Source organism: Calypte anna, chromosome 3, assembly GCF_003957555.1.
Source record: "Calypte anna isolate BGI_N300 chromosome 3, bCalAnn1_v1.p, whole genome shotgun sequence".
Classification (NCBI taxonomy): domain Eukaryota; kingdom Metazoa; phylum Chordata; class Aves; order Apodiformes; family Trochilidae; genus Calypte; species Calypte anna.
The window spans coordinates 49,635,894-49,661,496 of record NC_044246.1 but is presented as its reverse complement, the minus strand read 5'-3'; the positions used below and the strand labels follow the sequence as shown (position 1 = coordinate 49,661,496).

At 47.4% G+C, this 25,603-nt stretch overlaps 1 protein-coding gene across 1 annotated transcript in view; it reads left to right on the top strand.

Annotated features, from left to right (window-relative positions):
- LOC103528018 (inositol-trisphosphate 3-kinase B) overlaps positions 1-25,296 on the top strand; it is a 63,981-nt gene extending 38,685 nt beyond the window's left edge. Inside the window, exons 3-8 of the mRNA XM_030447916.1 lie at positions 12,021-12,120; positions 12,722-12,935; positions 17,773-17,977; positions 21,535-21,636; positions 23,058-23,129; positions 24,963-25,296. Coding sequence (XP_030303776.1) covers positions 12,021-12,120; positions 12,722-12,935; positions 17,773-17,977; positions 21,535-21,636; positions 23,058-23,129; positions 24,963-25,178 — 909 coding nt within the window. The 3' untranslated portion in view covers positions 25,179-25,296. The remainder of the gene's footprint in view (positions 1-12,020; positions 12,121-12,721; positions 12,936-17,772; positions 17,978-21,534; positions 21,637-23,057; positions 23,130-24,962) is intronic.
- The last annotated feature ends 307 nt before the right edge of the window (positions 25,297-25,603 follow it).

Sequence of the window (25,603 nt, the reverse complement as noted above, 5' to 3'; positions counted from 1 at the left end):
TTATCAGTACAGAAAAAATGCTGAATTTCTTCAAAGCTGCCGTAGCATTTCTTATTTAACAGGTTAACAGTGCATATTTTGCTGTAGGGCAACGAAGGTCAACAAAGAATGAACACCTATTTATGTTACTTTGTAGTAAAGCTTAAGCAACAGGAAGCTCGGAGCCATCTGGGTACCTTCTGAGTCTTCCAAAACCCCACCCCATCCCAAGTCAGCTGTAAAATCCACTGGGTTACTGCCATACTAGCAGGTTTGCTTTCTGATGTGGGGAGAAGATGGGGCTTGGGGATTGCCTTCCTCTACTCAGACCCTTCGACATGCTGTACAGAAGACAGGAACCAAATGACTGGCTTTTAACTGAGCTTCCCTTCAGAGACTTTTCCCTTTTTGCAGTTGTTTTTGCTCTCCCTTTTGAGGCAGTGTCTCAGCACTATAGCATGTGTCTCAGTGCAGGTGCCAGTGCTGGTGCCAGCATTTCACTTGCTGGAGAAAGGGCTGGTGCCAAGGGCCTTCTGTGCTTCCAAAGACAAGAGTAGGTTGAGAATGGAGGACATTCAAGCTGGACCTGTAGTTTAGGTGGCAACGTTCTACTTGGCTGCTGGAAAAAACTTGGAGCATGTTATAGCACATTTGGTGTTGTAACACTGCAAATTATTTTACTTCAAGGGCAGGTACCAACTGTGTGTAGCAGATCTCTGTTCTGGAAGCAGTGGAGGATGGTTTGCACCTTGGCTTGCTACAGTGGCTCATTGAGCTGTCACTGAGTGAGAGCAAGAGGAAACAGTAGCGCCTGCCCACTGCTCCAGTGTCTTGATGAGCTGTGGGGTGACGTTCTGGCTGCTCGCTGCTCACTTGCCCCAGCCTCCTCCAACTAGTTGCTTATTTGGGAAGAAAATTCCTTTCTCTCTTTAATTTTGACTTGGAGAAACAAAATTAGAAAAATCCAGTGAAGAGAGCAAGTCAAGAGACTAAATGCTTCATATGTTGCTGAAGTAAATGAACAGCAAAATGTCTGAGGGGAGAAGATGACTTAAGTTTTTCTACCTCTGCTTCTTCTTCCCTTACCCTTGACAGAGCTAAACATAGTTTTAGTGGCAGGAGGACTTAAGCAATAGACTGCTGCCCAGAGACACAGCTTCAGGGACCATGGGCTCACCCCTTGCTGAAAACCTCAGTTGTTCAGAGAGCTAAACATCTTCTCTATGTCCATTTCTCTTTTCCCTTGCTCTTCCTCCAAGACAAGATGTATTTGGAAATGCTAAGACACAACAAGCTAAACACTGGCTTTTCTACACCCATGTTTATAATGGGTTCATTGTATTGCTTCTACCAGTGCTCTTGCAATTATATGGCTAGATACAACTACCCTTCATCTTCTTGTCTGTTTTTGGACCAGGAAGTAGATTGTGCATCCTCTTCAACCATAACAGCACGGTTCTGAGAAAAAGGAAATGGAATATATGAGATCTCACTTGATAGAAGATAAACCTGAATTGTCTGGGCCACCCTTGGATCTTACTGTGTGCTTGTAGTGTGTTGCCAGCATCACTGTGGTACTCAGACTCACTCTTCCTGTATCCAGAGAGTGGGTTGCCAGGGCTTTGGGGGTGGAATTCGCTCAGGAGGGGCAATTGCAGAGTCACTGACCAGAAACCCCCCCCCCCTCAAAACCTCAGCATCTTCTTCCTTGTGTATGTGCAAGTATAAAGATATTTGGGGTCTCAAGCAAGCCAGCAGCAGGGCAGTGTTTCTCATCAAGCATCCTCACTGTACACCCTGGAATTCAACTGAGAACCACTGCAGAGGCAATTCTCCATTATTCATGCTCAAAAGAAAGTTCCATTTTCTTTTTTCACATGAGTGTTTCCCCTTTGGGTTAGAGAAACCGCTTCCTCCTCAGCACCTAGTGGAAGGTTGTAAGCATGCTTCAAAGCAGAAAATTGCTTTTCTGGCCTTTTCATTCCTTTTTCCATCGAAAACCCAGCATCCCTGCAGCTGGCATATCTGCAGCGTCAAAGGCACCAACTCAAGGGAGACTGCCCTGTTGATCTGGGTTGTGTGTACAGAAGCAGCATCTATTCCTTAGGAGTTAACTGCTGAAATGCTCTATTTCTTCCCTTGTCACAGCCCTGCGTCACAACCCAACTTGCACATGGTTGGGTTGGAAAATCCAACTGTGTGTGCCATAGTGGGATGTAGGGTTGGTTAACCCTCTCGGCGTCTCTGAGGTTCTCATCCCTTTTCCTGAGCAAACCTTCTTGCTTGATGCCACAATGGCTTCTTTTGCCACTGCCCCAGAGGCCTTTCCCAAGTGCAGGGCTGCTGAGCCAGCAGAAGCACATTGGTTGGATGCTTTGCACCAGGCAGGCATGGAAGAACGTTGGCTTTGGTGGTGGAGGTATGTGCCCAGCCCTGCAGAAATTAAGATGCTTTGCTAAAGGTGGTGTTTTTTGATGACTCATAACTAAAATGGCTCAGAAGCATGTGTAGGGCTTTAACTCTGAAAATTAATCTGAGGATAAAATTTCTTCTGCTGCTGTGCTGAGGTCTTCTCTCTGTCAGACCTTCTGCTTCAGTGGGCTGAGGGGCAGCTGAAGTGCACTGTAACATGAATTCCTCCCTCTGTCCTATTCTGCAAAGCCGCTTGTACCCCACACAGCCAGTGCTCTTGCTGACCTTCCCTGACTGAACTTGCCTGACCTCACCAGGCTGGGTGATTCTGCTCCTGGGTCCAGTGGTGACAAGCACCCTGCCTGAAGGAAGAGTGAGTGCAACAGGGTCTGGGCCTGCAGCGATAGGAAAAGGGGAAATCTGACTGGAAACAATGGGTATACACTCCCTCTTCACAGCCCAACACTGTCCTGTAAGGAATCAGGAAACATGAATGTGAGCATGAGATGCTCTGGGTTTGATGGTGTTTGGAACCCTGTAATTAGCTTGGCCTTTCTGTGCTCCTGGGAGCCTCTGGCTCTGATTGAGGTATCCAGCAAGGAAGGAGGCATTGTGAGCAGTTTCTCCTGAAGTGCAGGGTTTGTGCTTCCTGTACCTGTTTGGTACAATGCATCTGGAAATCTGGTGGAGAAGAAACCTCTTCTCTCCAGAGTGCCCATGAGGTGGGCTCAGAAGCTATCCATGGCAAATAAATCCATGGTCTGTCTCGTTCTGCTGGAGAGAAGCCCTGTATGTGTTCACAAGCCCCGGTGCTAGGAGTGACAGATGCTGAGAGCTGTAAAAGATGACCTGCACTTCCTTTGCCTGCCCATAACCTTGCAGCACAAGGAGGTGACTGGTGTGTGGGTGCATGGTGCTTTCAACAAGCCTCTCTTTGCCTTCAGGTCTACACCACTGTTTTTTAATGGCACTTTGGGTCAGTGCTGTTTTAAGACCAGAGCCTGTGGTATGCACAGCCAGGCCTCCTGCTCAAGAGAGGCTCCTTGGCCACTGTGTGTAAGCACCTGCATGCACATCAGATCTGTGGCTGCAGAGAGGATGCAGCACAGTGCAAGAGGTATGTGCAGCGATGACATGTCTGTGGCAGCTTGGCTGCTTGCAATGCTCCTTTCTGGGCAAGAGGGTTTCCTAAAGCCACTGTCTTTCTCTAGGATGCTCCATCTTTAAGGATATGAAACCAAGGAGTATCAAACTGCATTTCCACTCCTGGAGGAGTCACTCCTGGTTGTTGATTGTAAATACAGGAATGCTGCGCAGGAAAAGGGGCTCATCCCCTGGTGTTGTGTTTGGGGTATCAGGGAGCCACAGCTGAGGTAGGCTTGTGTTTCCAGCAGCTCCTATGCAAGCAGAAACTCCTCCAGCCACTTAGCAAAGGTTTTGCAGTCCCAGCTCCAAATAGGAGAGACAATAGGACTCTAAAGAGTACTTTAAGTAATCAAAGTTCTATCCAGACATTCAGGACTCCAAAGACTAAATGCTAAAATGCTAACTGATTTAAAGGGGAATTAACAGGTCACACCTGTTGAATATTCAGCTTTAGGGTTTAGTCATGTTTATGAAACTTGTAACTGCTCTTCTAAATCAGCTTTTTATGCTTCATATACCCAGTAAATGTAGGCATGCTCAAGGATTATGACTAATTTCAAGAAGTTTCTATTCTAAACAAGTTACTGGAGCCATTGCCTGGCCCTTTTTTCCTTCCCTTCCATCACTCCAGCTGAAGGCACTTAAAATGCATCTGAACATTTCACTTGCTCATGGAAGAGAAATCCATTTCTTACTCACATATTCCACAAAGTGGAGTTTAGTTGCTAGAGCAGTGAGTGGGCAGAGTGAGGGAAGAGCACTGGAAATGTTTTCTGTATTCAAGACCAGTGTGAGCTGCTGGGGCTTCTGCAACAGGAAAACTCAAGTCAAAAAAACAGGCCTTTCTCATCCAACTTCTTCTGCAGATTGCTTCACTAATGTTGCATGGCTTGGTTTTATGCAATCTTGCTTGCTTATTGTTAGTGCTTATGGACATTGTGCTCCAATGGTGTTCTATTGACAGTATCCGTATCAATGCCCACCATGCTGATGCCAGAGGAAATACTTCAGATAGCTGTAACAGGACTGGAAGTCAGTGGCCCACGTCCACCCTGCGTGGTAGTATGTGAAACCAAATAGATGAATGATGTAGCCTCACACCATAGTGTGTGTCTACTGTGGCCAATGAGATAGGAGGAAATCCACCCATAGCCTCCTTATTTTGGGGCTATGAGCTCTGTGTACTGTGGCTTATGTTGTGGCCCATGTCAGCAGCAGACCAGTCCAGTCCGAAGCCCTGCTGAGTCACCTTCAGAAGCATACAGAAAGAAAGCAGACTCAAAACCCAAGTGTGAGCAGCTGCTCTGTTCAACTCACTGACATTACTTCTACTTCTGTGTACACTGTAAATGTATCTTCCTAGTTTAAGTCCCTAAAAACTTGCCTTCATATTTTGAGAGGGTGTTTGGCAGCCCATGTCCTGTGACTGGCCTCTATTTACCAGTCTCATTAGGCCAGGTTGGAAATAATCGGGACTTTACCATCTTCTTCCAGTCTGAGCACCTTGTGTTGTCCACCAGGCTTCTTCTCAATATGCCCTCTGCTAGGAAACCCCCTTCCCAAAGGACCCTGGCATCTTGGTAGAGCTGTCAAAGCCCACAACTACCTTCCTACCTCCCCAGCATGTAAAAGCAAAGCTCCTGTGTGAAAGTCAGTTCTTACAGGAAGGCTGTGCTCTACAAAATCACTGCCCACCAGGACACTCTGCTGAGTCTTTTAGGAGCTAAATTTCTTCCATATCCTAAACTGCAGCACTGGCTTTTAGGCTGCTGAGGTGTACTTTAAATCAATCAACCAGACACTGATACTGTTGTTTGGGCTTGAGGAGGGCACATCTACTGCTACTGGAGGACATGTGGGAGCGAGCAGCAGTTCATGATTTACAGTGACAGGGCTGGGAATGCTGGGGCATCCCTCCCCATCAGCAGCATGAGATCAGGAAGTGCCAGAGCCAGCACAGACTTAGGAGCCCTGGAACTTGTGCTGCACTTCCAGAGGAGCCAATGAGCAGAAATGACATTTTGAACCATGAAGACAGTGGTGTATACTCTGGAACTGGGAAAGGGATCAAACACAAGTCTCCAGATGGAAACAGAGCAATTTCCATCAAATCCAATGGCAAGTTCCCTTCATACAATGTCAGATCTTTGGCTAGCACATTACATTTCTCAGCTAGACACCTGATCTGTTGGCTGCAGCACTACTCGACTCTTTTCATAAATCAGGTCACTGAAGCCCACTTTGGGCTACCAGCAAGTATTTTTATGATCTGCTGGCTTTTAAAAACGAGCTGCTTGCTGACAAAGAAGCACTGTACAGCTTAAGTAGCAGTCCACCAAAAGTGATTAGCTATTTCTGAATTACTCACATACTTTCTCCAAGCTCAACATTGCTTTAAAAACCTCATTTGCATGTATGGATTCTTTCTCTCCCTAGATGTGGAGACCTTCCAAAGTATCAGAAGCTACTGTGCTCCAGCAGAATCTTCTATGCCCCAGACATCAAACTAATTTGTTCAGTGGGGCTCATGGGTTTGAACTAGAATTGCTAGGCACCCAGAAGTAAATTTCAGTCATCAAACCACATTCCCTTTTATTAAGTTAGGGGAAGTTGGGTGTTGCTTTATTTTGCTTAACAACCACCACAGGGGAGCCTTACTGGCATTGCATCAGCCAGATTTTGAGGAGCTGCCGAAGTTTTTATTAAATGCTTTGTGTGATTAAACAAAAAAATGCTTGTTGATCCAAAGTACTCCCATTGCAAGCTGCCTCTCTGGCCGAAACAAGACTATTTTGCCTTTGTGCAGTACAGAAGCAAATGCGTTTGTGAGGATGATGGGAGTTGGCATAGGAGGAAGAGGGTGTAAAGTATGGGCTGTCACTTTCTGCCAGCGTCAGGGTGAGGGGCCATAGCTTGGTGCGCACTGAAGCAGTCACTCAACTATTTTTGCTGCTGCCTGAATGGAAAGAGAAGTTCGAGGGACTCAGATGGCAAAGCCTAGCAGAGCATAACCCCAGCTCTACAGAGCATGTCACAGGAGGAGGCATCCTGCAGTACCTGCCAGCTCAGCCCTGCTGCCCTCCACACCCAGTGCCTAGTACAATGAACAAAGCTGGCCTTCCTGACATGGCTGGGTTGACAAGGTTTTTCCCAGTCAAGGGAAACAATCATCACTAGGGAAACCTTAACTACTTTTTAAAGACCAAAATAAAACACATTCATTCACTTATACACGGAAAACTAAATGGCCTCTTTTTCCTTGGATGGCTTTGCGTGGCCATGGAGCATGCTGACACAAAATGAACTCTGGGCAAACACTCTCCCCATTTATTTAATTCTTAAAGAAGAGGGCTCCTTGGCACAAAGTCTGCGCTTTTCACTGCTCACTATGTTGTTTTTAAACCAGCAAGGCTCTGGACGCAAGAAGCAACTTGCCAACCCCCCTATGGGTGAGTGAAACATCCCAAAGCCCTTCCAAGCTGTGCTGAAAGCCTCTTCCACAGGAGCCCCTGGCACCTGCACTTCTCCATTTGGAAGAGCGAGAAGTGAAAACAAAGAGTGGAGAGGGCCTGCTGTGCCTTCTACCCATGCTGGCCCCACAGGAGGTTATTTGGGGAGTCACCCTGGAACCAAAGGAATGAACAAGGGTGCCAGCACAGGGCAAGACTGACATGGTGCTTATTCTGAGCAGCTGCACTTGGCAAGGGGTGGGCAGCCAGCGATGTGGTGGTAGGGCTGCCTGGCCCTCAGGTGTTTCAGTTCTGCAAGGAGTGCCAGGGGTGGATGTCTGTCAGCGTGCTGTTGGAGTGAGCCTTTTTCCAAAGTGGAGGAAAAGTCAGTGTCCCAAGTGCAAGCCCCTGGGCTGCAGCAGCTTCACTGAAGCCAGGGGAGGTGGTGGCCACTGGTGACACTACTGCCTTCTCATTGTTTTACTCCATCTCATCTTATACTATTTTTGGACTTTCCTGAGAGAAAGGGGCTGAAGTTTTTTTGAGAAGTGGGAAAAATCATTAAATTAATGCTGCTCCCGTTCTTGCCTATCTCCTGCTCCAGCTACAGAACCTTCCCTCAAACAGTGCATGCTCTAGTTAATAAAAAGCACTGAAATAGCTACAGCTCTTGCCATTTTTTGTCCTGCAAAACCATAGAAACCATACTTTCAGCAAATTAAATCAGAGTTCCTGCTTATCTCTCTGGCCCAACACATGGAAAGGGAAGAGCACCCTGCTGGCTCCATGCACAGAGGGTAACACCAGTCAAATGCTACCAGCAGGGAAAGGGAGGCAACAGGCAGTCCCAGAAAGGCACATCTTTTTCAAGCAGATATTAAAGGAATGCTGTTTCCTATAAGGAAAAATGTGCAGTGGGAACTGAGCTCATCGGTCAGCTTTTGTTCAATCTAATTAAATACAATATATCCTCTGACCTTCTGGATTGGCACTAAATTGTCCTATGTTGTTTTTTCCATAATGAAGCAGATGGGGAAAGCCCAGAGTTTGCTTTAAGCTTAAGATAAGTAAAGTTAAATAGGCAGCAGATAAAATTGTTTTCCCAGCACTCCTCTCCGATTGACCAGTTGTGGGTGCTTGCTAGGAGGGCTTAACTCCTCTGGCCTATATCCCACCCCTAACTCAGAGTGCTCCATGGCAAGAAAAAGCAAGCTAGTAAGCAGCTGTAAGGAAGAAAATTGTTCACTTTTAGAGTTGATTCTGACAGTTGCTCAGTTTAATTTGCATGTGGCATGTAATTAGGAAAAAGGCACCATTCCTCACTAAATAGGTTTCCAGATTCACTGAATAATTTGCTACCTAACAGCTAATCAGTTGGCATTTGCTGATGCTGGAACAGGTATTAAGTAAGACGTGTTGAATTGTATCAGACACTTGGTGCATGTTCCCTGTTTGTAAAGGCTCTATGTTACTGTGTGTGCAAGAGTGCAGTCAGTCAACACAACTTCATGGGTTTCTGAAAGGGAAAGCAAAAGGGAGCTGGATCTGGGGGAGAGCAGGGTGCCACAAGCAGGTGCAGGCTTTGATCATGCAATGGAGTTGGAAGTGTGCTCAGCTTTCAGCATGAAAACTTGCATGCACGCTTCCTTGGAGGGAAACAAGAAAAGCATATCTGCCCTTCATCAGCCTCACTTGGTGATGCCACCTGACAACCTATTTTTTCCAGTACAGTGGAAAATCCTTTAGTCTGAGTTGGGGTGGTTTTTGCAGGCAATTCCTCTGTGGACGTACAGTTGTGCCTGTTCTCTTGGACCCATGCACAAGTAACACCTTGAAATATAAACCGAAATTTACAGAAAAGCTTGGAGGTGATGTACTTATGGTCCCCAACAGGCCAGGTTAAAGAAGATTTCCTCACTGTTAATTTCTTTAATACCCCATTTGTATATTAGTAGGGCCAGGCAGGGCAGGAGGTATTAGCCCACCGAGCACAGAGGGGCTGTTTTCTGCATGTGGCCATGGAGTAAACCTCTAGTGGTGTGAGCCTCATGGCTCTCAATTTCCATGGCTAGCTGCAGGACCCAAATATGGGATTTGGCATGACTAGGATGCCAAGCCATTAGCTTTGCAGTGTTCACCTCTGTTTGAACCCATTTTAGCAGTCATAGACCTCTTGCTGAAAGCTCTTGGCCATCCCTAATGGCTGTGGAGGACCCTGCTGCTGGTTTGCAGCCACTTAACATCTCTCTTGAAGCTGCAGTGAAACTTTTAGAGCAATGCCTTACCTGGAGAGAAATTATTCAGACAAAGGAGGGTGCAGGATGGCTGGGTCATTGACTAGTGTTGCTCCTCCATGCTCCAGCCTCTGGCTGTCCTCTGCAGCACCTTAATAGCCCTGGCGAGTGGACAGATGAAGGCATGCAGTTACTGGTTTAGTACGGGAGGTGCTCCTTGCAAATTTCACCACCTTTTGAGCTCTCCCACAACAGAGTGACAGACATTTTGTATAAATACATAACCCCCCCCCCAAAAAAAAAAAAATGTGAACCAGCGGGCTGCTCTGCAAAATGATCTGTGCATTCTGAGCAGTAATGTGTGATGGGTTGAGGACACAGAGAGCTTCTTTGTGGTGAAGCAAACTTTCTCTTATAACACTGAGAGGTATAAACCAAAAATCCAATGACTCCTGATGGAACTGCAGAAGGCACAGTCTCTCCTCTGTCCTTCAAGTACCATCATGAAGTGCCCTCATGAAGCCAAGGCAGAAGAGGCTGTGTGAAGCAGAATTTCTGTAACCCCAAGGCAGCAATGACTTGCCTTGAAACGTATTTCCATCAGGTTGTGAGTGACTTAAGATGGACAAAGCAGCCTCAAGCCTCTCCATAAAACATGTTCTTAAAGATGTCCTTAAAACTTGGGTTGGAAATACCTGGCCAAAAGTATGTCTGAAACCAGGTGGTACCTGGATGAAAGCGTTTCCCTGCACTGTAAAGGAATGAGGATGTGCTACCTGTTCCTCATGTGTGTGTGCTGAGTGACTGGGTGCCTTCTGTCTTGTTCAGCTTGGCAGATAGGTTTTTTTGTGGTGTTTTTTGTCAGGGACCATTACCCTGTGCTGGGAACAGTGCCAGAGAGCAAAGTGCATGGCTCGTGGGAAAGCCCCGGCAAGTGGAAGCCAGAATGGTCTTGCAGTGCTTCAGACACCACTTGCCTTCATTCTCCCTGCACTTTGAAGCACCTCAAGGTTTTAGCCTTAAAGCCTTAAACCACTGAAAAAACCAAAATCTTGGCTTGGGAAGGCACATTACCTTGGCATGTTTCCCAGGACTGAGTTATGATGCCTGTGCTTTAGGAGGGAGGACTCCTTCTCCTTGTTTTAGAATCCAAATTCCCTCAGAGACTTCTTCCCCCTTTTTTTCATTCTATCAAACAGAACTTCATGTTACTATTTTAAAAACAAAAGGAGGGTACACCCCCCCACTTCCCTCCTGCTCTTTGCCAAAAGGAGAACAAAGAACAGCTAAAGTGCATAAGTTCTGGCACTCTGTTTGGAAATACAAGCATTCATCCTCATGTCAGGGACTGCCCAACCCTTCTGCCAAAACAAGCAAACCAGGCAGCAGAGCAAACCTGCAATGCAGGGGAGCTGGGGTGTAGGGGATGCCTGGTGTCACCCTGCGCTTTGGCAGCTTCTTGCCAAACTCCTCCCCTACTGTACTGGTGCCAGGGCACACCAAGATGCTCCCAGCTACAAGCAGTCATCCTGGGAAGGGCTACCCTACTCCTCCTGAGCGGGGAGGACTTTTCCTCTTTCCCTTTCTCACCCCTGGTAACTACTACTCCAGCAGTCCCTGCATCTCCATGCGATGTGTCCCTGCTCCCCGGCAAAGCTGGTGCATAGCAGAGGGGTAACCCGATGTAGTTTCCATGCTTTAGACACTAATGTCTTTGGCTTCTTTCTTGTAATTTAAATATGTCAGAAGTTCCCAACACAGATTCCTGTTCTGTAAGTTCACCCCTAACAAGCATCTAAACAGCAGCTCGGGGCTGCTAGGTCTCCCATGTCTGGAAGGCTTTCTTCCAGGCCTTCACAGTAAAGCAAATGAGGATAATTTATCTGTGGTCTTCCGTTGGATCACAGTAGCTCAGAGCAGCCAAGGCTGTGCCGTCTGTTTATCCCAGTTACTGCAGGAATGCATTTTTCCATTGTTGCTGTTGTATATTGTTCGTCTGATTTGTTTGTGCCGTTGCCTTCTGGGGCCAAGATAAGAGGTCGTCCCCCTGCCTTTTACTGGCGTCATGTTTCCCAAAACAATCCAGGGAAAAACTCTCACAGGAAAGAGCCTTTGAAGGAGGCTTTTGTATGTCCAATGCAGCCCTTGTTACAGTCATGTAAATCATTTTGTGCAGTCTATCTGGTGAGAAACACAACTTCAGAAGGAAAATTGTTCTCTAAAATGTAGTTAGAGAGATGGGCCAAATCAGGTGAATCAACCATGCTTGGATGCCAGCCTAATGGACAAAGCGGCTGCCTTTCAGTGGGTAACAAAAGCCAGGCAGTGAGCCTATGCATACTTGTGCAAGCACCTCTTGTATCCCACAGGAGCTGGAATTAAGTTTTGTGGCTTGGTAGAAATCCCGGGCTCCCTTCCCACTATGTCTGCTGTGATCTAATTCAATACCTAAGGATGAGTTACTATCCCTGCTGCTTTTGTGGCAGGATGTGGGGAGAGGAGACAAGGTAATGAGAATGGTTGGATGCTCTGTAGCAGAAGCAGTCAACTGGAGCAACACTGTAATGCCATCGACTTTAGTGAAGTTACTCATTGTTTTTGAGGTAGAGGCAAGGCTCAGCAGCTCCAGCTTGGCACAGAGCAATAGGAGAAGAGCAGATTCTCTGATTGCTTCCATCCTGCACTGGCTTCTGTACCTCCTCCCCTGTCCAAAACAGCTGCATGCTGTCTGAAGTGACTTTACTGACAATAAGAGCTTAAAACATTGCATTCACCCTCAGGACTTTTTTTTTCCCCTAAGAGCAAATCATGGCGGAAGATCAAGAATATGGTACAGTGGTCCCCATTTGTGATGTCTTTCAAGAAGAAGTACCCTTGGATCCAGCTAGCAGGGCATGCAGGTATGGAGCATGGGGAGGGGCAGAGCAGTAGAAAGGCTCTTCATTATCTGAGAGCTAATGGACTTTGTTGGCCAGAACTGCTTCTGATTGCTGCATGAATGCCACAGATTTCGGCTCCCACGTCTGTAACTCAGGAGAGTGACTTACCTAAATGCTAGGGAGGGTGACATGAAGGTGCAGTGCTCTGTGCTTTCAAGTCTTCCACAGACAGCAGGTATTCCTGCTCTTTTTTTCTCAAGCAGCAGAAAGCAGAGTACTTTGAGTGAGACCCAAGCCCTCTTGCTGATCCACAGCAAAGGAAATTATGCTGCCCATCATGAAGATGCCCCAAGGAGGAACCTTCACAGAGTTGTGAACTTACCATGAGGCATGCAGAAGCTGTGAAACAAATGTGTTTGACACCATGGGGCTGGTCTTTGTAAACCTCTGGCACTACATGTGAATCTGACAGCCTGAGCTTGTAAATCGCAGCCTGTGGGAGCTCTTTTGGGTGCAGGTGTAAACAGGGATGCTTCCAAGATGTTGGGCTGCCCTTCAAGTTTGGAAAAGGCATTGTTCTCCTATGCAAATCAAGTGCCATGTTGTCCCATGTCACCCTCAGGTAGTTTCAAGGCTGCGGCCAATGGCCGGATACTGAAGAAGCACTGTGAGTCAGAGCAGCGCTGCCTCAACCGTCTCATGAATGATGTCCTAAAGCCCTATGTTCCTGCCTACCACGGGGATGTTGTGAAGGATGGTGAGCGATACAACCAGATGGAAGACCTGCTGGCTGAGTTTGACTCCCCCTGTGTTATGGACTGCAAAATGGGAGTCAGGTGAGTGGATCTGGGGACATTGAGTTTTAAGATGGGATATTTAAACCAAATGCATCTCCTGGGTAAAACCCTCCAAAACACACAAGTGGCTGTGAGGAAGCCTGGGTATGGGAAAGACACACCAGGCTCATTCCTTCTTTGCTTGTTGACTGTCCTTTATGCTGGAAAAGTGGCTTTGTGCAGCAGAGGGAACAGATGACTGGATTCTAGGTACACTAGAGTGGCACAGTAGCTTTTAGGAGGATGGAAACTTATCTCTCTCTGCCTCAAGAGGTGTCATAGTTTGAGTGGAAGAACTAAAGGAGGGATGTGAGAGGGGTGGAATACAGAGGGATCAATATTCCTTCCCCTTTCCTGCCCATACTCTTTAAAGTCAGGCAGACCAGAAGCCTCGCAGTCTTTTCCCCACTGCTTGCTTTGCTACTGCTCCCCTGCACTCTTTTACCATAAGCCCTCCATGTGCTTTTCATATATCCATCAGGTGCTGGGAAGAGCCATAGACCCCCTCCTGAGTCAACCCTGCTTCAAGGGGCCCTCAGGCACCTATCTCTCCCTGCAATCATCGAGACTGGGTTGTCAATATATTTGTATACATTTGTATTCCATATGTTATTGCCTTTCCCCTAATCTAGTAAATCTGTTCTGGTTTTGATTTCCAACTTTTAAGTCTCTCGTCCTTATTTCCTTTTTATCTTCCTTGGGGAGGATGGAGGGGCATAATAGAGAGCAATTCTGTGCTCTGTTTTTTTTTTTTGTCCACCCAAACTGCTCAACTGTGACAAGAGGATACAGCCAGAGGGTGAAATAAAGACATTTGAATGGCATGGATTTCAACCCTTTTCTCCCATGCACACTTGAGGGATAAAACATGTGCAAGTAGTTAAGTGCCTTTCATGCAAAGTTCTTGGACTGTTTCCTAACAAATGAGCAACATTACCTGTATTCTTCTTTAGAACCATCTACAGATATGCCAATAGCCCGAGCTGCAGCCACTTGGCCAGCAGCAGTTTTTGAGCATCAAGGCCACATTTGACAAGGGAGTACCAGAGCAAGTATGAGCAGGGCTGGTGATGCCAGGGAACTGCCAGATTTGGAACAGCCTTAGGCCTCAGCTCAGCCTTGAGTGAGCTGGTGGCAGGGTGGACTGGGACCTGCCTTGCTGGCTAAGACACAGCTCAGACATGGTGGAGATACTTGCCATTGATGGAAAAGCTGATAATTTCTGTGGGAGAAATCTTCTTGATTTCCCTTCCTGAACTTATGATGTGAAACTTGAACTTGTAATTTGAAACTTGAACTGGTGTGTTGGGCTATCAGCAGGGAAGAGGTGAGGAATGCTTTCTATGAGAGGGGTGGAGAGGAGGGCATACATCTCCAGTGCGGTCACATGGCCCCAGCTGGCGTGCGCCATGCTGCCATGGAAAGGAGATGGAGCCCACTCTAGATACAGAGATGATAGCCACCATAAGAAGACTTGCTGATCATGCTGCCTGGGTTCTCCTGAGGCAGCTGCTGGGAGGAGGAACCCTCCTGTGCTCAAATCACAGGTTGGGTGATTTGTTGTGAGGGATCAGCACTCAGGACCTATTGTGGGAAGTGGTGTCTGTTATGGGTTGATGCGGTACCATTTTTGGTAGCAGGGAAGGGGTCCCCTTCCCCAAGGATGGCTCATGTAAGTAGCTGGAATAGCTCTCCATGCCCCAGGAAGCCTGGCCCTGCTTTAAGGCCATCAGTGAACGTGAAGATTTTTGCTTCTGTGATTAACATATTCCAGAAGGGGAGATACATGGTAGTTAAGAGCAGGGCAGAGGAGAAGGGGGAGGTGAGAGAAAGGAACACATGGAGAGAGAGAACAACACCAGAAGAGAGCAGTGCTGGAGCAGAGAGACCAAGGCTGGTGAGGAAGGAGAGGGAGAAGGTGCCTCAAGAGATTTTTCTCCACATCCCATGGTGAGACAGCTGCCTGTTCCCTGCACTTATGGAGGAGCATGGTGGAGCAGCCCCTGAAGGACCATGGTGGTGCAGGCATTGTGGACCTGCCGCCTGTGTGGAATCCTGGTGGAGCAGCTGTGGACCTGCATCCTAGGGAAGATCATGGAGCAGGTGTTGTAGACCTGCAGTCATGGAATGGACTGTTCTTGAAATAGTCCATGGCTCTGGGGCCACCTGCACTGGAACAGTTTGCTCCTAAGAAACTGTGCCTGGTGGGAGGGACTCACGTTGGAGGAGTTCATGAAGAACTTTTCTCTGTGGGATGGACCCAGTGTTGAAGTAAGGAAAGACTGTGAGGAATCCTTCTCCCTAAAGAGGAAGGAGTGGCAGAGAATGACTTGCTGTGTTTGGACTGTAAACCCCACTCCCTGTTCCCCTGTACCAATGGGGAACAAGGTAATTTGGGCTCGGGAAGAAGGGAAGGGAGGGAGAAAGGATTTATGCTCTGGTTTGTGTTTTCTCTTTGCCCTGTTTTGATTTGATTAATGATAAATTGATGTTTTTTTCCAAAGTTGAGTCTGTTTTGCCCATGAGCATAGCTGGTGAGTGAAAACCTCATATCCCTTGTCTTGACTCACTATGTGCTGAGTGAATTTCCTCCTCGCCATCCGGTAATGGGGGGGGGAGTGAGCGGCTGTGTGGCCCTTTGTCATCGGCCAGGCTCAAACCATGACAGTGTCAAAACACTATTTTTAAGCCCACAAACAAAACAAAATTTGGACTGCCTGACATCTTGAGAGTATTTATAATAATGAAAGTATCAGCTTTTATGAGTTATTCCTTCTATAGTTCTATTTAAAGCTAATGTTCACATATAGACTTTGAGTGTCGTTTCACCTTAATCTGATCAAGGGATATCTGATAGTTGAGCATTTCTCAGATTGTAGCATTTTAATCACCCTCCCCAGGAGTGCCAGGTCAGAGAATAAGATTGGACCCAGTCACACCTAGGCTTTTCTCTGGGAAGGAGTTTAGAAAGAAAGGGGGTCCAATCTGAATCTCCCTGGGTTCCCCAGTCTATTTTGTGACATTCATACACCTGGGTTTTTGGAGCTAAGACAGGGCAAGGAAGCACAAATGTCAGTCTACATCATTGTTAAATACGATGTTGCTGTGGGAGGAGCTGGTGAAAAAGGTGGGGAGTTCTGCATCCTCACAGCCAGGCAGGAGAGGTTCTGGCAGATAAACTTAGGGGTATTAAACCTTTTCTCTGAGCCAGCTTCTCACTGCCAGGCAGATACAGGGTTTTTTTTTCCCTGCCAACTTTAGTGCTACAGCCTCTTACAGTAGCCTCTAAACACCATTTTGCTCTTTTAAGCCCTGGTGATGTTTCAAACCTGGAGCAATGTAGGGGCACCAAACTGTAGACATACACAATCTGTCATTCTTATCAAGAGGAAATTTAGCTCTCTGAGCAGGTGTGAGCAGCACTTCGAGCAAGCTGCTTTATTCTATTTTATTCAGTCTGCCCCAAAATCATGGGTTTGGTGTTCTCAGCTGAAGCCCTTCATCACTTTTATGTGCAGTATTTTTCCAAGGGGCTAATGCCCTGAGACTTTCTGCTCAGTGATCATGTTCTTGCCCTGAGATGAGAGGCCAATTTGCCAGAACTACCATTCCATGTAATCTGCTCAGCATCCTCCCTGTGCATTTTGCTTGGTCCCGAAGAAGAACTGCACACTCAGTGCAGATTTTGGCACAAGAAATGTGGGTAGAGTATACGGTTCCTTTGCAGAGCTGGGCATGGCCAGTGGGAGATGTAGAGCAATTCATGTTTGCAGAAAAGGAGGTGACTGATAGGGTCATCCTGTGTCATTTTGCTGGTACATCTCACATGACCTGGTGAGTTGTTCAGAGAGCCTGGGCAATCGCCAGGCTGTACTGGGGCAGGTTTGAGTGCCACAAGAGAGTGACCTAGTGGTTTATTAGTGTTGGAGGAAATACTATTTTGTGGGTGGTGGTGTTTTGCATGCCAGAGCAAAGACATTCTCTACTGGTGTGCTCTGACACGTGGTGGTATTCCTATAAAGGATGCATAAAGCCAAGGTCTTTGCACGCTCCCCTGCCATCCTTCTTCCCCCATGCCTTCATCCCAACTGCATCCTCTGGTGCCTGGAGGTGATGCTAAGCATCTGACCATGTCTGCATCCCTTCCTTTCCTCCATCCTGTACCAGAACCTTTTGCTAGACAATTCACTTAAAACAGACCCATACTGGGCAAAATCATCATCATCAAAACAGCTGTGCATGAAAACACTCTGTATTTCAGCTATGAGGCACAGATGGTGAGGAGATGGGAAAGCACCATAGAAGCACAGGAGCAGTTTTGGCAGCAACTTGGCAGCCCACCTTGGTTGGACCTCAGAAAGTGTAGCAGATGCTGCTAATGCCTAGGACTGGGACACGGCAAACTCCTTCCCACCTTCAACCCAGATGGTTCCTGGATTATGCATGTGGACAGTTTCCTAGGCATATCTTGAAAACCATGTTTAGTTTGTGAGACTTACTGTTCACGTTTTGTGAAGGACAGGCCACCCCAGGATGAAGAAGTGGCAGCAAACCCATGAGCATCTGTGAGAAATAACCTCCCTTGTTATTGACAGACTGGTTGTGGTTCCCTGGTGGACTGAGAAGATAGTATGTATTGATGGTGGAGTGCTCATTGAATTTGTATCAGTTCACCTTGCAGCCAGGATTGCTCCATTATTTCCCGTACTGCTATACTCCCTATGGATCAGCTATCCTGGATAGGCCTAATTTCCTGGGCAAGGGCTGACTGTGGGTGTGTGGCACCTCGTGCAGTGGCCCTATGGGCCTACTAATGCCCTTCCTTCTCTCCTTGCAGGACATACTTAGAGGAGGAGCTGATAAAGGCCCGGAAGAAGCCAAGCCTGAGGAAGGACATGTACCAGAAAATGATTGAGGTGGACCCTGATGCCCCCACCGAGGAGGAGAATGTACTTCGGGCAGTAACCAAGCCCCGCTACATGCAGTGGAGGGAGACCATCAGCTCGACCGCCACGCTGGGCTTCAGGATTGAGGGGATAAAGGTGAGGGTGCTCCCGGTGTGCAATATGGGGAAATGCTGAAGTGTTCAGTTAGCAAACTCACATACAGCAGGCTGGTGGAGAGACCATGTCACATCAGGATAACCCCTGCCTTGCAGGCATCTGGCTGTGGACAGTGCTGCTCTTCTGAGACCACAGCTTAGTTTAGGGCATCAATGCAAGAGCACAATTTTACCCATAATTTCATTAAATCTGCCACTCAGTTGATTTCCCTGACTGTGAAATGCAAAGTGCCGTGCTCCAACTTGAAGACTCAAATTAGAGGTTTGCTTTTTATGCTGCTTTGCTCCTAGGCTAAGCATTAATGCAAATCCCAGCTTGAACGTGTGCCCATATCTGGTTGGAGCTGTGTGTTTAGCCACAGTCATTGAGGAGGCTGTAGTTACATCACTGTCCAGGAATGTTCAGCGGCTGAGCCCGGTGAAATGGGCTCAACACTTTCTGCTGATACCTGCACATTACCTGCTGACTGCACTTGCTCACTTGCATTTCTGGAGAAACATGCTGGGATGTTTTTGTGTCCCTATTAGATGAGCCAGCCCAGGATTTTTAATACTGATGAGCAGATCAAGTGCCTTGACCCAATGTAGGCTCTGCAGAAAGATGTTGTGGGAAAGCAAAACCCAAACCATCCCAGGCAGGGGCATAAGGTGGGCAGGGGTGCCTTGCACTGCTTATGCCGGAAAACTCTTCATGGGATTCACCCCAAGGGCTGAACCTTAGGTCCTCTGCTGGCCATGAAACAGATTAATGGAGAAAGTGCCCTCCTCCCTGTATGCAACATGTTCCACTGGGCTTCCCATAGCCTGAGCAATTTGTCCTGCACAGCTGGACAAAGAGAATTCTTCCTGCAAGCAGTTCGGTATGTGGGAAACCAGAAACAGCAGCTCTTAGTGACCCACTGATCCCCTTTTAAACACACAGTATAGTATCTGCTTGCTGTTTGACTGCTGAGGTCAACAAAAATGCTACCAGATGCTACATCTGCAAAGTCCAGTGTAAAGGCTTTTTCAGGGACCAGCTTAATTTGTTTTAATCCTATCGTTCTGACACCTGCCCCATTAGGCCAGTGCAAACTGGAATCACTGGTGGGGTGGAGGTTGTAATAGCCCTTATCAGTCCCCCTCACATTTCTGTTGGGAGGAAGCCAGCCCCACGGGGATTGGACACCCGTAAAAGTTTTGGCAGGTGTTAGCCCCATGGCAGCAGCATCTGGCTGGGCCAGGAAAAGGCAGGAGGTGGGTAATGATGGGAGCAGCACTACGAATAGGCTGTTAGGCTTTCTTGAAGCCTAGATTGCCTTACCTGAAAGGCCATCCGTGGTGTTCATTTATTTTTAGGAGCACCTGGAAGTCCATCTCCTTTCTTGGATGCTTTATGGAAAGCAATGCTCTTTACATGAGAAATTAGTGCCGTGGCACTTCTCCAAATTGATATATATCATCCCCTGGGCAGAGGATAGCTTAATTTCTGAGCTGTCACATCAAGTTTCATGTGATAAATGTATAACTGCATAGTACACTTCCCCTATACATCATGAACATGGCACCAGAGCATCCTCAGCAAGGCCTCCTGCCTGCGCTGATGCAGCCTGCTGCCTTGGAAGACACAGCCAAAAGCAGAGAGCTGGGCTCATTGGCAGGATGGCTGCTAGAGTAGGGAAGTCTCCAGTGAGAATGGTGTCCCTGGCCCCTGCCAATGCATTCTTTGCCAGCCCTTAGCTTTATATTTATCACATAATCACAGAATGTTAGGGGTTGGAAGGGACCTTGAAAGATTGAGTCCAACCTTGTTGAGTCCAATGTCCCCCTGCCATGGGGGGATCACCTAAAGTAGGTTCCACTGAAACATGTCCAGGCAGGTTTTGAATGTCTCTGGAGAAGGACACTCCACAGATTCACTGGGCAGCTTGTTACAGTCTTCTGTCACAGTGAAAAAGTTTTTTCTTACGTTTACACATAACATCGTATGGTTCAACTTGCACCCATTACCCCTAGTCCTATCATTGGACATAATTGAAAAGAGATTGGCTCAGTCCTCCATATGCCCTTTACATATTTAAAAACATTAATCAGGTCACCCCTCATTCTCCTCCAAGCTGAAGAGCCCCAGCTCCCTCAGCCTTTCCTCATAAAGGAGATGTTCCACTCCCTTAATTATCTTGGAGGCTCTGCACTGGACTCTCTCAGGCAGTTCCCTGACAGTTTGAACTGAGGGGCCCAAACTGTACACAATATTCCAGATGCTGTCTCACCATGGCAGAGTAGAGGGAGAGAAGTACCTCTCTTGACCTACTAACCACACCCCTTCTAATGCACCCCAGGATGCCATTAGCTTTCTTGGTCACAAGGGCACATTGCTAGCTCATGGTCATCTTTCTGTCCACTAGGACCCCCAGGTTGCTTTCCTCTACACTGCATTTGGCTTTACTGAGACTCATCTGGCCACTATGCCCACAGCCAATCCTCTGTCCTTGAAGATGCACATGGGCCTAGCCCAGGGCACATAGATCTCTGGGGGAAGTGATTTCATTGGGCTCTCTTCCTTCCCAACCTCTGCTCTTCTTCTTCATCCTTACTTCATCTTTCCTGGCTCACAGGATGTCTTTTTGGCCTCTGTCCTGTCACTCTGATGTGTGCAAATGAGCTGTCCAGAGCAGTGGAATGGAGTTATGCAAGTGGGGCTGTGAGCACCAGCACATGTGGTTAAAAATAGCCACTGCATCCAGGAAGCAAGCTCTGTCTGCCCTACCCGATGCCACTTCTGACAATGGAACTTGTTGATTTGAAAAGCAGAGCCCCAGCAGGATGAGGGAAATTGGGACTGACCTAGAGGTTTGACCAGGAACCTCTGGGTCAGGGCTGCATGCTGTCCTGACAGCAGACCAAGCCATGCCAGCCCTGCAGTGGGCCACACATGGGCGTGCCTCTGGGGAAGAGGCAGAGGAGAGCACAAGGTTCTCACTGCAACCAACTGCCCACTGGTGTGGCCTTTGAGGGTGAGCATGGGGTGGCCATGAGGGTGAGCATTGCTCCTTGCCTGCATGTGCTTGCTGCAGTGATTCATGGAGGAGGACTTCGTGTGGAGGGATTTTTTTACCTGCTCCTGAGATGTCTCCATCCGCACTCCATTTTGTCCTGTCATGGTTGTGCTCTGCATTCCTCCCCAAGCAGGGGTCCTGCTGAAGGCTGGTGTCAGTGCCTGTATCAGCCACAGCAGCAATGGGAAACCATTTCGGCACCGTGTGGCCAGAAATGAGTGGTCTCCAACCTGTGTTGGCAGCTTCCATGAGAGGTAGCTTGCCCACATTGCTGGTGACCTTGGCAAGCATGTGATGGCAGAGATTTGCCATTTGTATTAGGGGGCAATACAGCAGAGCTGTGGGATGATTTGGGATGTGCAAGGCAGAGAACTGCAGCCTCTGCTTAACCCTCCTCCATAGACAGGTTCTTCAGCTGCCAAAAAGTCTGCTGAAACCCTTGTCCTGCCCTGGCTCCCTCCCTCCCCCGTTCTACTCACTGCTGTCTCTTTTTTTCAAGAAAGAGGATGGCACTGTGAACCGTGACTTTAAGAAGACACGGACAAAGGAACAAGTCACTGAAGCCTTCAGGGAGTTCACCAGAGGAAACTGCAATATTTTGGTAAGTGTGGGGGTGCTGGGGGGGATGCTGGGCAGCTGTCTGGAGAGAGTTCCTTCTGCAGACCCTGCAGCTTATCAGCCCTGAGGTGCTGCAGCCAGAGCAGTCTCTTAAAAAAGCATGAAAAATAGCAAAGAGGAACACCATCCAGGAGTTAGGGGAGGGCAACAGAGGACTGGGAGAGGACACTTTTGCTGCAGCAGCACTGCTCAGGCCAGGTCTGAGTCTGCTAAGGATGCTCAAGGGTTTTTCCCCAAATCTGTATCAAACTGGTGTGTTCACTTGGACAAGAGGGATTATTCCTAGATCTGAAAATGAAGTTGCTTGGGTGCATTTTTATCCCCAGAGAGTCTGGAGCTCACTTAAGCCATCGTGCCCTGGCTCTGGATGGGGCTTCTTTGCCAAACCATTGCAAACACATCCCCACGTAGTCAAAGTGTGAAAATTTAGGTATATTATAATGCCCAGATGATAAAACTATAGAATGGTTTGGATTCAAAGGTACCTTAAAGATCATCTATCTCCAACCCCCCAGCATTGGACAAGGACACTTTCCACTAGACTCCACTAGACCAGGTTGCTCAAGACCTATCCAATCTGTCCTGAAATGCTTCCAGGGATAGGACATCCACAACTTCCCTGGGCAACCTGCTCCAGTGTCCTACCCCCTCACACTGAAGAATTATTTCCTAATGTCTAATCTAAATCTACTCAACAGCAGATACCTGCTGTGCATGTTCCTTAGTACTTCTATCTTAACCTTAAAATCAAATTATCAAATCCCTCCTCTAAGAACTTGTAGTGCCTTCCAGCAGTTTGCAAGGATACTTGAACAAGCACATGGGTCTTGATTTACATGCTGACTAGTGTGAAAACCCTTCCACCCATGCTACTGACTTTGCAGAAATGCTGATACACAGTTATTACAGAAGTGTTTCACCATGCTTTGCTGACTGAATGATAAAACAGATGAAGTGAAAAGCTGAAAATGAGTGCAGGTGAGAGAAAAAAGCAGCCTGGCTGTGCATGCACAGCAACAACTGTTGAATTAGCTTGTTCCTCTGAATAAACAGAGGTGGAGCAGGGGAAGTCTTCCCTAAGCACCAGCTGAGCAAAAGCAAGTGGTCTCACTAAGATCTGGAAGTCTCAGGAGCTCACAGGATGCCACAGAGGCCAAAAGGATAAGTGGATCCCAAAAAAAGAGGTGACACCCTCTCAGAGGACAGATCTGTGGGAGGATGCTGAGTACAGGGTGGCTGAAGTACACCCCTGGCATCTCTCCATGCAAACGTGGTATCATGGAGAGGATGCTGGGAGGGGTGACTTTCCTGTCTGCGCCATGCAGTAGTTTTTGTGTAGGGTTCCTGCAGCACTGACAGCTTGGGTTTAGTTTTTTTGTTCTTTTTTTTTTTTTGTAATTCCAGAACAGTTACCTTAAGCGGTTGAAGGGTATCCGTGCTACCCTGGAGACATCCCCATTCTTCAAGTGCCATGAGGTAATACTTGTGTTTAGATAGATCTTCCTGGAAATGAAAATGGTTTAGTCTTGGCTTGTCCAAGGAGAGAAGAGAAGTCAAAGTCAGAGGCTGTAAATTTCTACAATTTTTAATTTATTCTTATATCGTTTTTTTCATTTAGAGGTCACAGTGCAAACTGTTGCCATTCACAATAAGTCTCCCTCCAACCAGCAGCACAGAGGAAAGGGACCTGGGGGTCCTAGTGGACAGAAAGATGACCATGATCCAGCAATGTGACCATGAAGGCCAATGGCATTCTGGGGTGCATTAGAAGGGGTGTGGTTAGTAGGTCAAGAGAAGTATTCTTCCCCCTTTAATCTGCCCTGGTGAGACAGCATCTGGAATGCTGTGTACAGTTCGGGCCCCTCAGTTCAAAACATCAGGGAACTGCTTGAAAGAGTCTGGTACAGAGCCTCCAGGATGATGAAGGGAGTGGAACATCTCCCTTATGAGAAAAGACTGGGGAAGCTGGGGCTCTTCAGCTTGGAGAAGAGGAGACCAAGGGGTGACTTCATCAGTGTTTTAAATATGTAAAGAGTGAATTCCAGGAGGATGGAGCCAGTCTCTTTTCAGCTATGTCCAACAATAAGACAAGGGTCAAGGGGTAAAAGCTTGAGCATGGGAGGTTCCACATAAATATAAGGAAAAGCCTTTGCACTGTGAGGGTGACAGAGCACTGGAACAGGCTTCCCAGCGGGGTTGTGGAGTCTCCTCTGGGAGACATTCAAAACCTGCCTGGATGTGTTCCTACGTGACCTCCTGTAGGTGACCCTGCTCTGGCAGAGGGGTTGGACTTGATGATCTTTTGAGGTCCCTTCCAACCCATAACTTTCTGTGATTTCTGTGACACCAACTGTGTTCCTCCATTTATCTGCACAGCCTGTGGGGCATGTCATGCTGCTGACAGCCATTGCGATCTGGTCAAGTGAGACAAGGGCAGCCAAGTAAGCAAGTTTGTAATCCACCAGTTCATACACATGGGACATAATTTAAAAAAATAATTTTCATTTGGGACGGCTCTCAAGCATGCCCTCCTCTGTGCTTTTTGTGGTACCGCAGGAAATTAAAATCTTCTGATTCTGTTAAAATCTTCTAACTGGAGGAGCAAATCTAGCAGAAGGTCTCATCCTGCTTCAACAGGCCTTGAGACTTTTGCTGTCAGAGGCAATGTGTTTCACCTTCCCAAGTGCACCTGTTGGCTTGCTGCAGGATTTTCCCAAAGGCCAGTCAGGATATTAAAGAGCCCTTCAAAGCAGATGCAGCCAAGTGAACTTGTGGAAAAAGAAATTAAGGTATATGCATCTCTATAACTTGCATCCCCATAGTGAGAGCCAGGGGAATTTTCTAGGAGAAATCTAAGGGTGCAATTGGACAGTGTTTCAGGCAGGAGACAGCATATTTCAAGTAGCTTTTATTCGGAATATACGCATCCCTGTGGCAATGTCTGCAGGGATGGTGGGTGTGAGTAACACTAGCTGCTCACAAAGACCCAGCTTTAGAAAAAAATCCCCATCTGAAGGCTGAGAGAATTCGTCTCATTTCTTCATCAACAACCTTGAGTTTCCAAAATGGCATCTCTATCTTTCATGCCCATGTTTTCCTGATCTTCTCCTGCCAAGAGCTGGGATTTGTATGAGTAAATCAGCTTATCTGAATACCTGATTAGAATGTGCAAGTGCACCTAGCTTTAGCTCATGCAAAATCTTACCATCATCTCTTGCAATTGCAGCCTGAGATAAGGTGTCTGAAAAACCTGAATCTAGCTGAGAATGAGCAGTAAAAGCACCATTAACTAGTCTCTCCTCTTTGCAGGTAATTGGAAGCTCCCTCCTCTTCATTCATGACAAGATGGAACAGGCCAAAGTCTGGATGATTGACTTTGGCAAAACCACCCCACTGCCGGAGGGACAAGTTCTCCAGCACAATGTGCCATGGGTGGAAGGGAACAGAGAGGATGGCTACCTCTGGGGTCTGGACAACCTCATTCAAATCCTGACAGAGTTGTCCCAGAGAGAAGACTTGCATTGAAACCACACATCTGGCTCTGCCACTATCCTCAGTCTGCCCTGGCTGACTCTTCTGAACTGCACTACAAGACACTTTCCAGCCCTTGCCCTTCCCATTTAAAAGCTATACTCTCCCTATTTAATGTGGTTTTGTTGTGTTTTTTTAGATTGTCTTGGTTTTTGGTTTTTTTTTCCTCGCCCTGTAGAGAGCTTACCTGCCAGAACAAAAGCTGAACTTGAAACCTTGGCTTTGCAGAGCTGGTGAGTGCACGTGGCCGTGCCATCCAGGAGCAGCCCAGCAAGGGTTGCTTAGGCAAGGACATGCTTCACCTAGTGCACTTTTGTGTCTTGCACAGCCCAATTTAGAGAGCCTTCAAGAAGGCTACAGAGAAAGGAACCTCTCCCTGTGCTGGGATCAGTAGCTGCATCCCAAAAATGCTCAGTGGC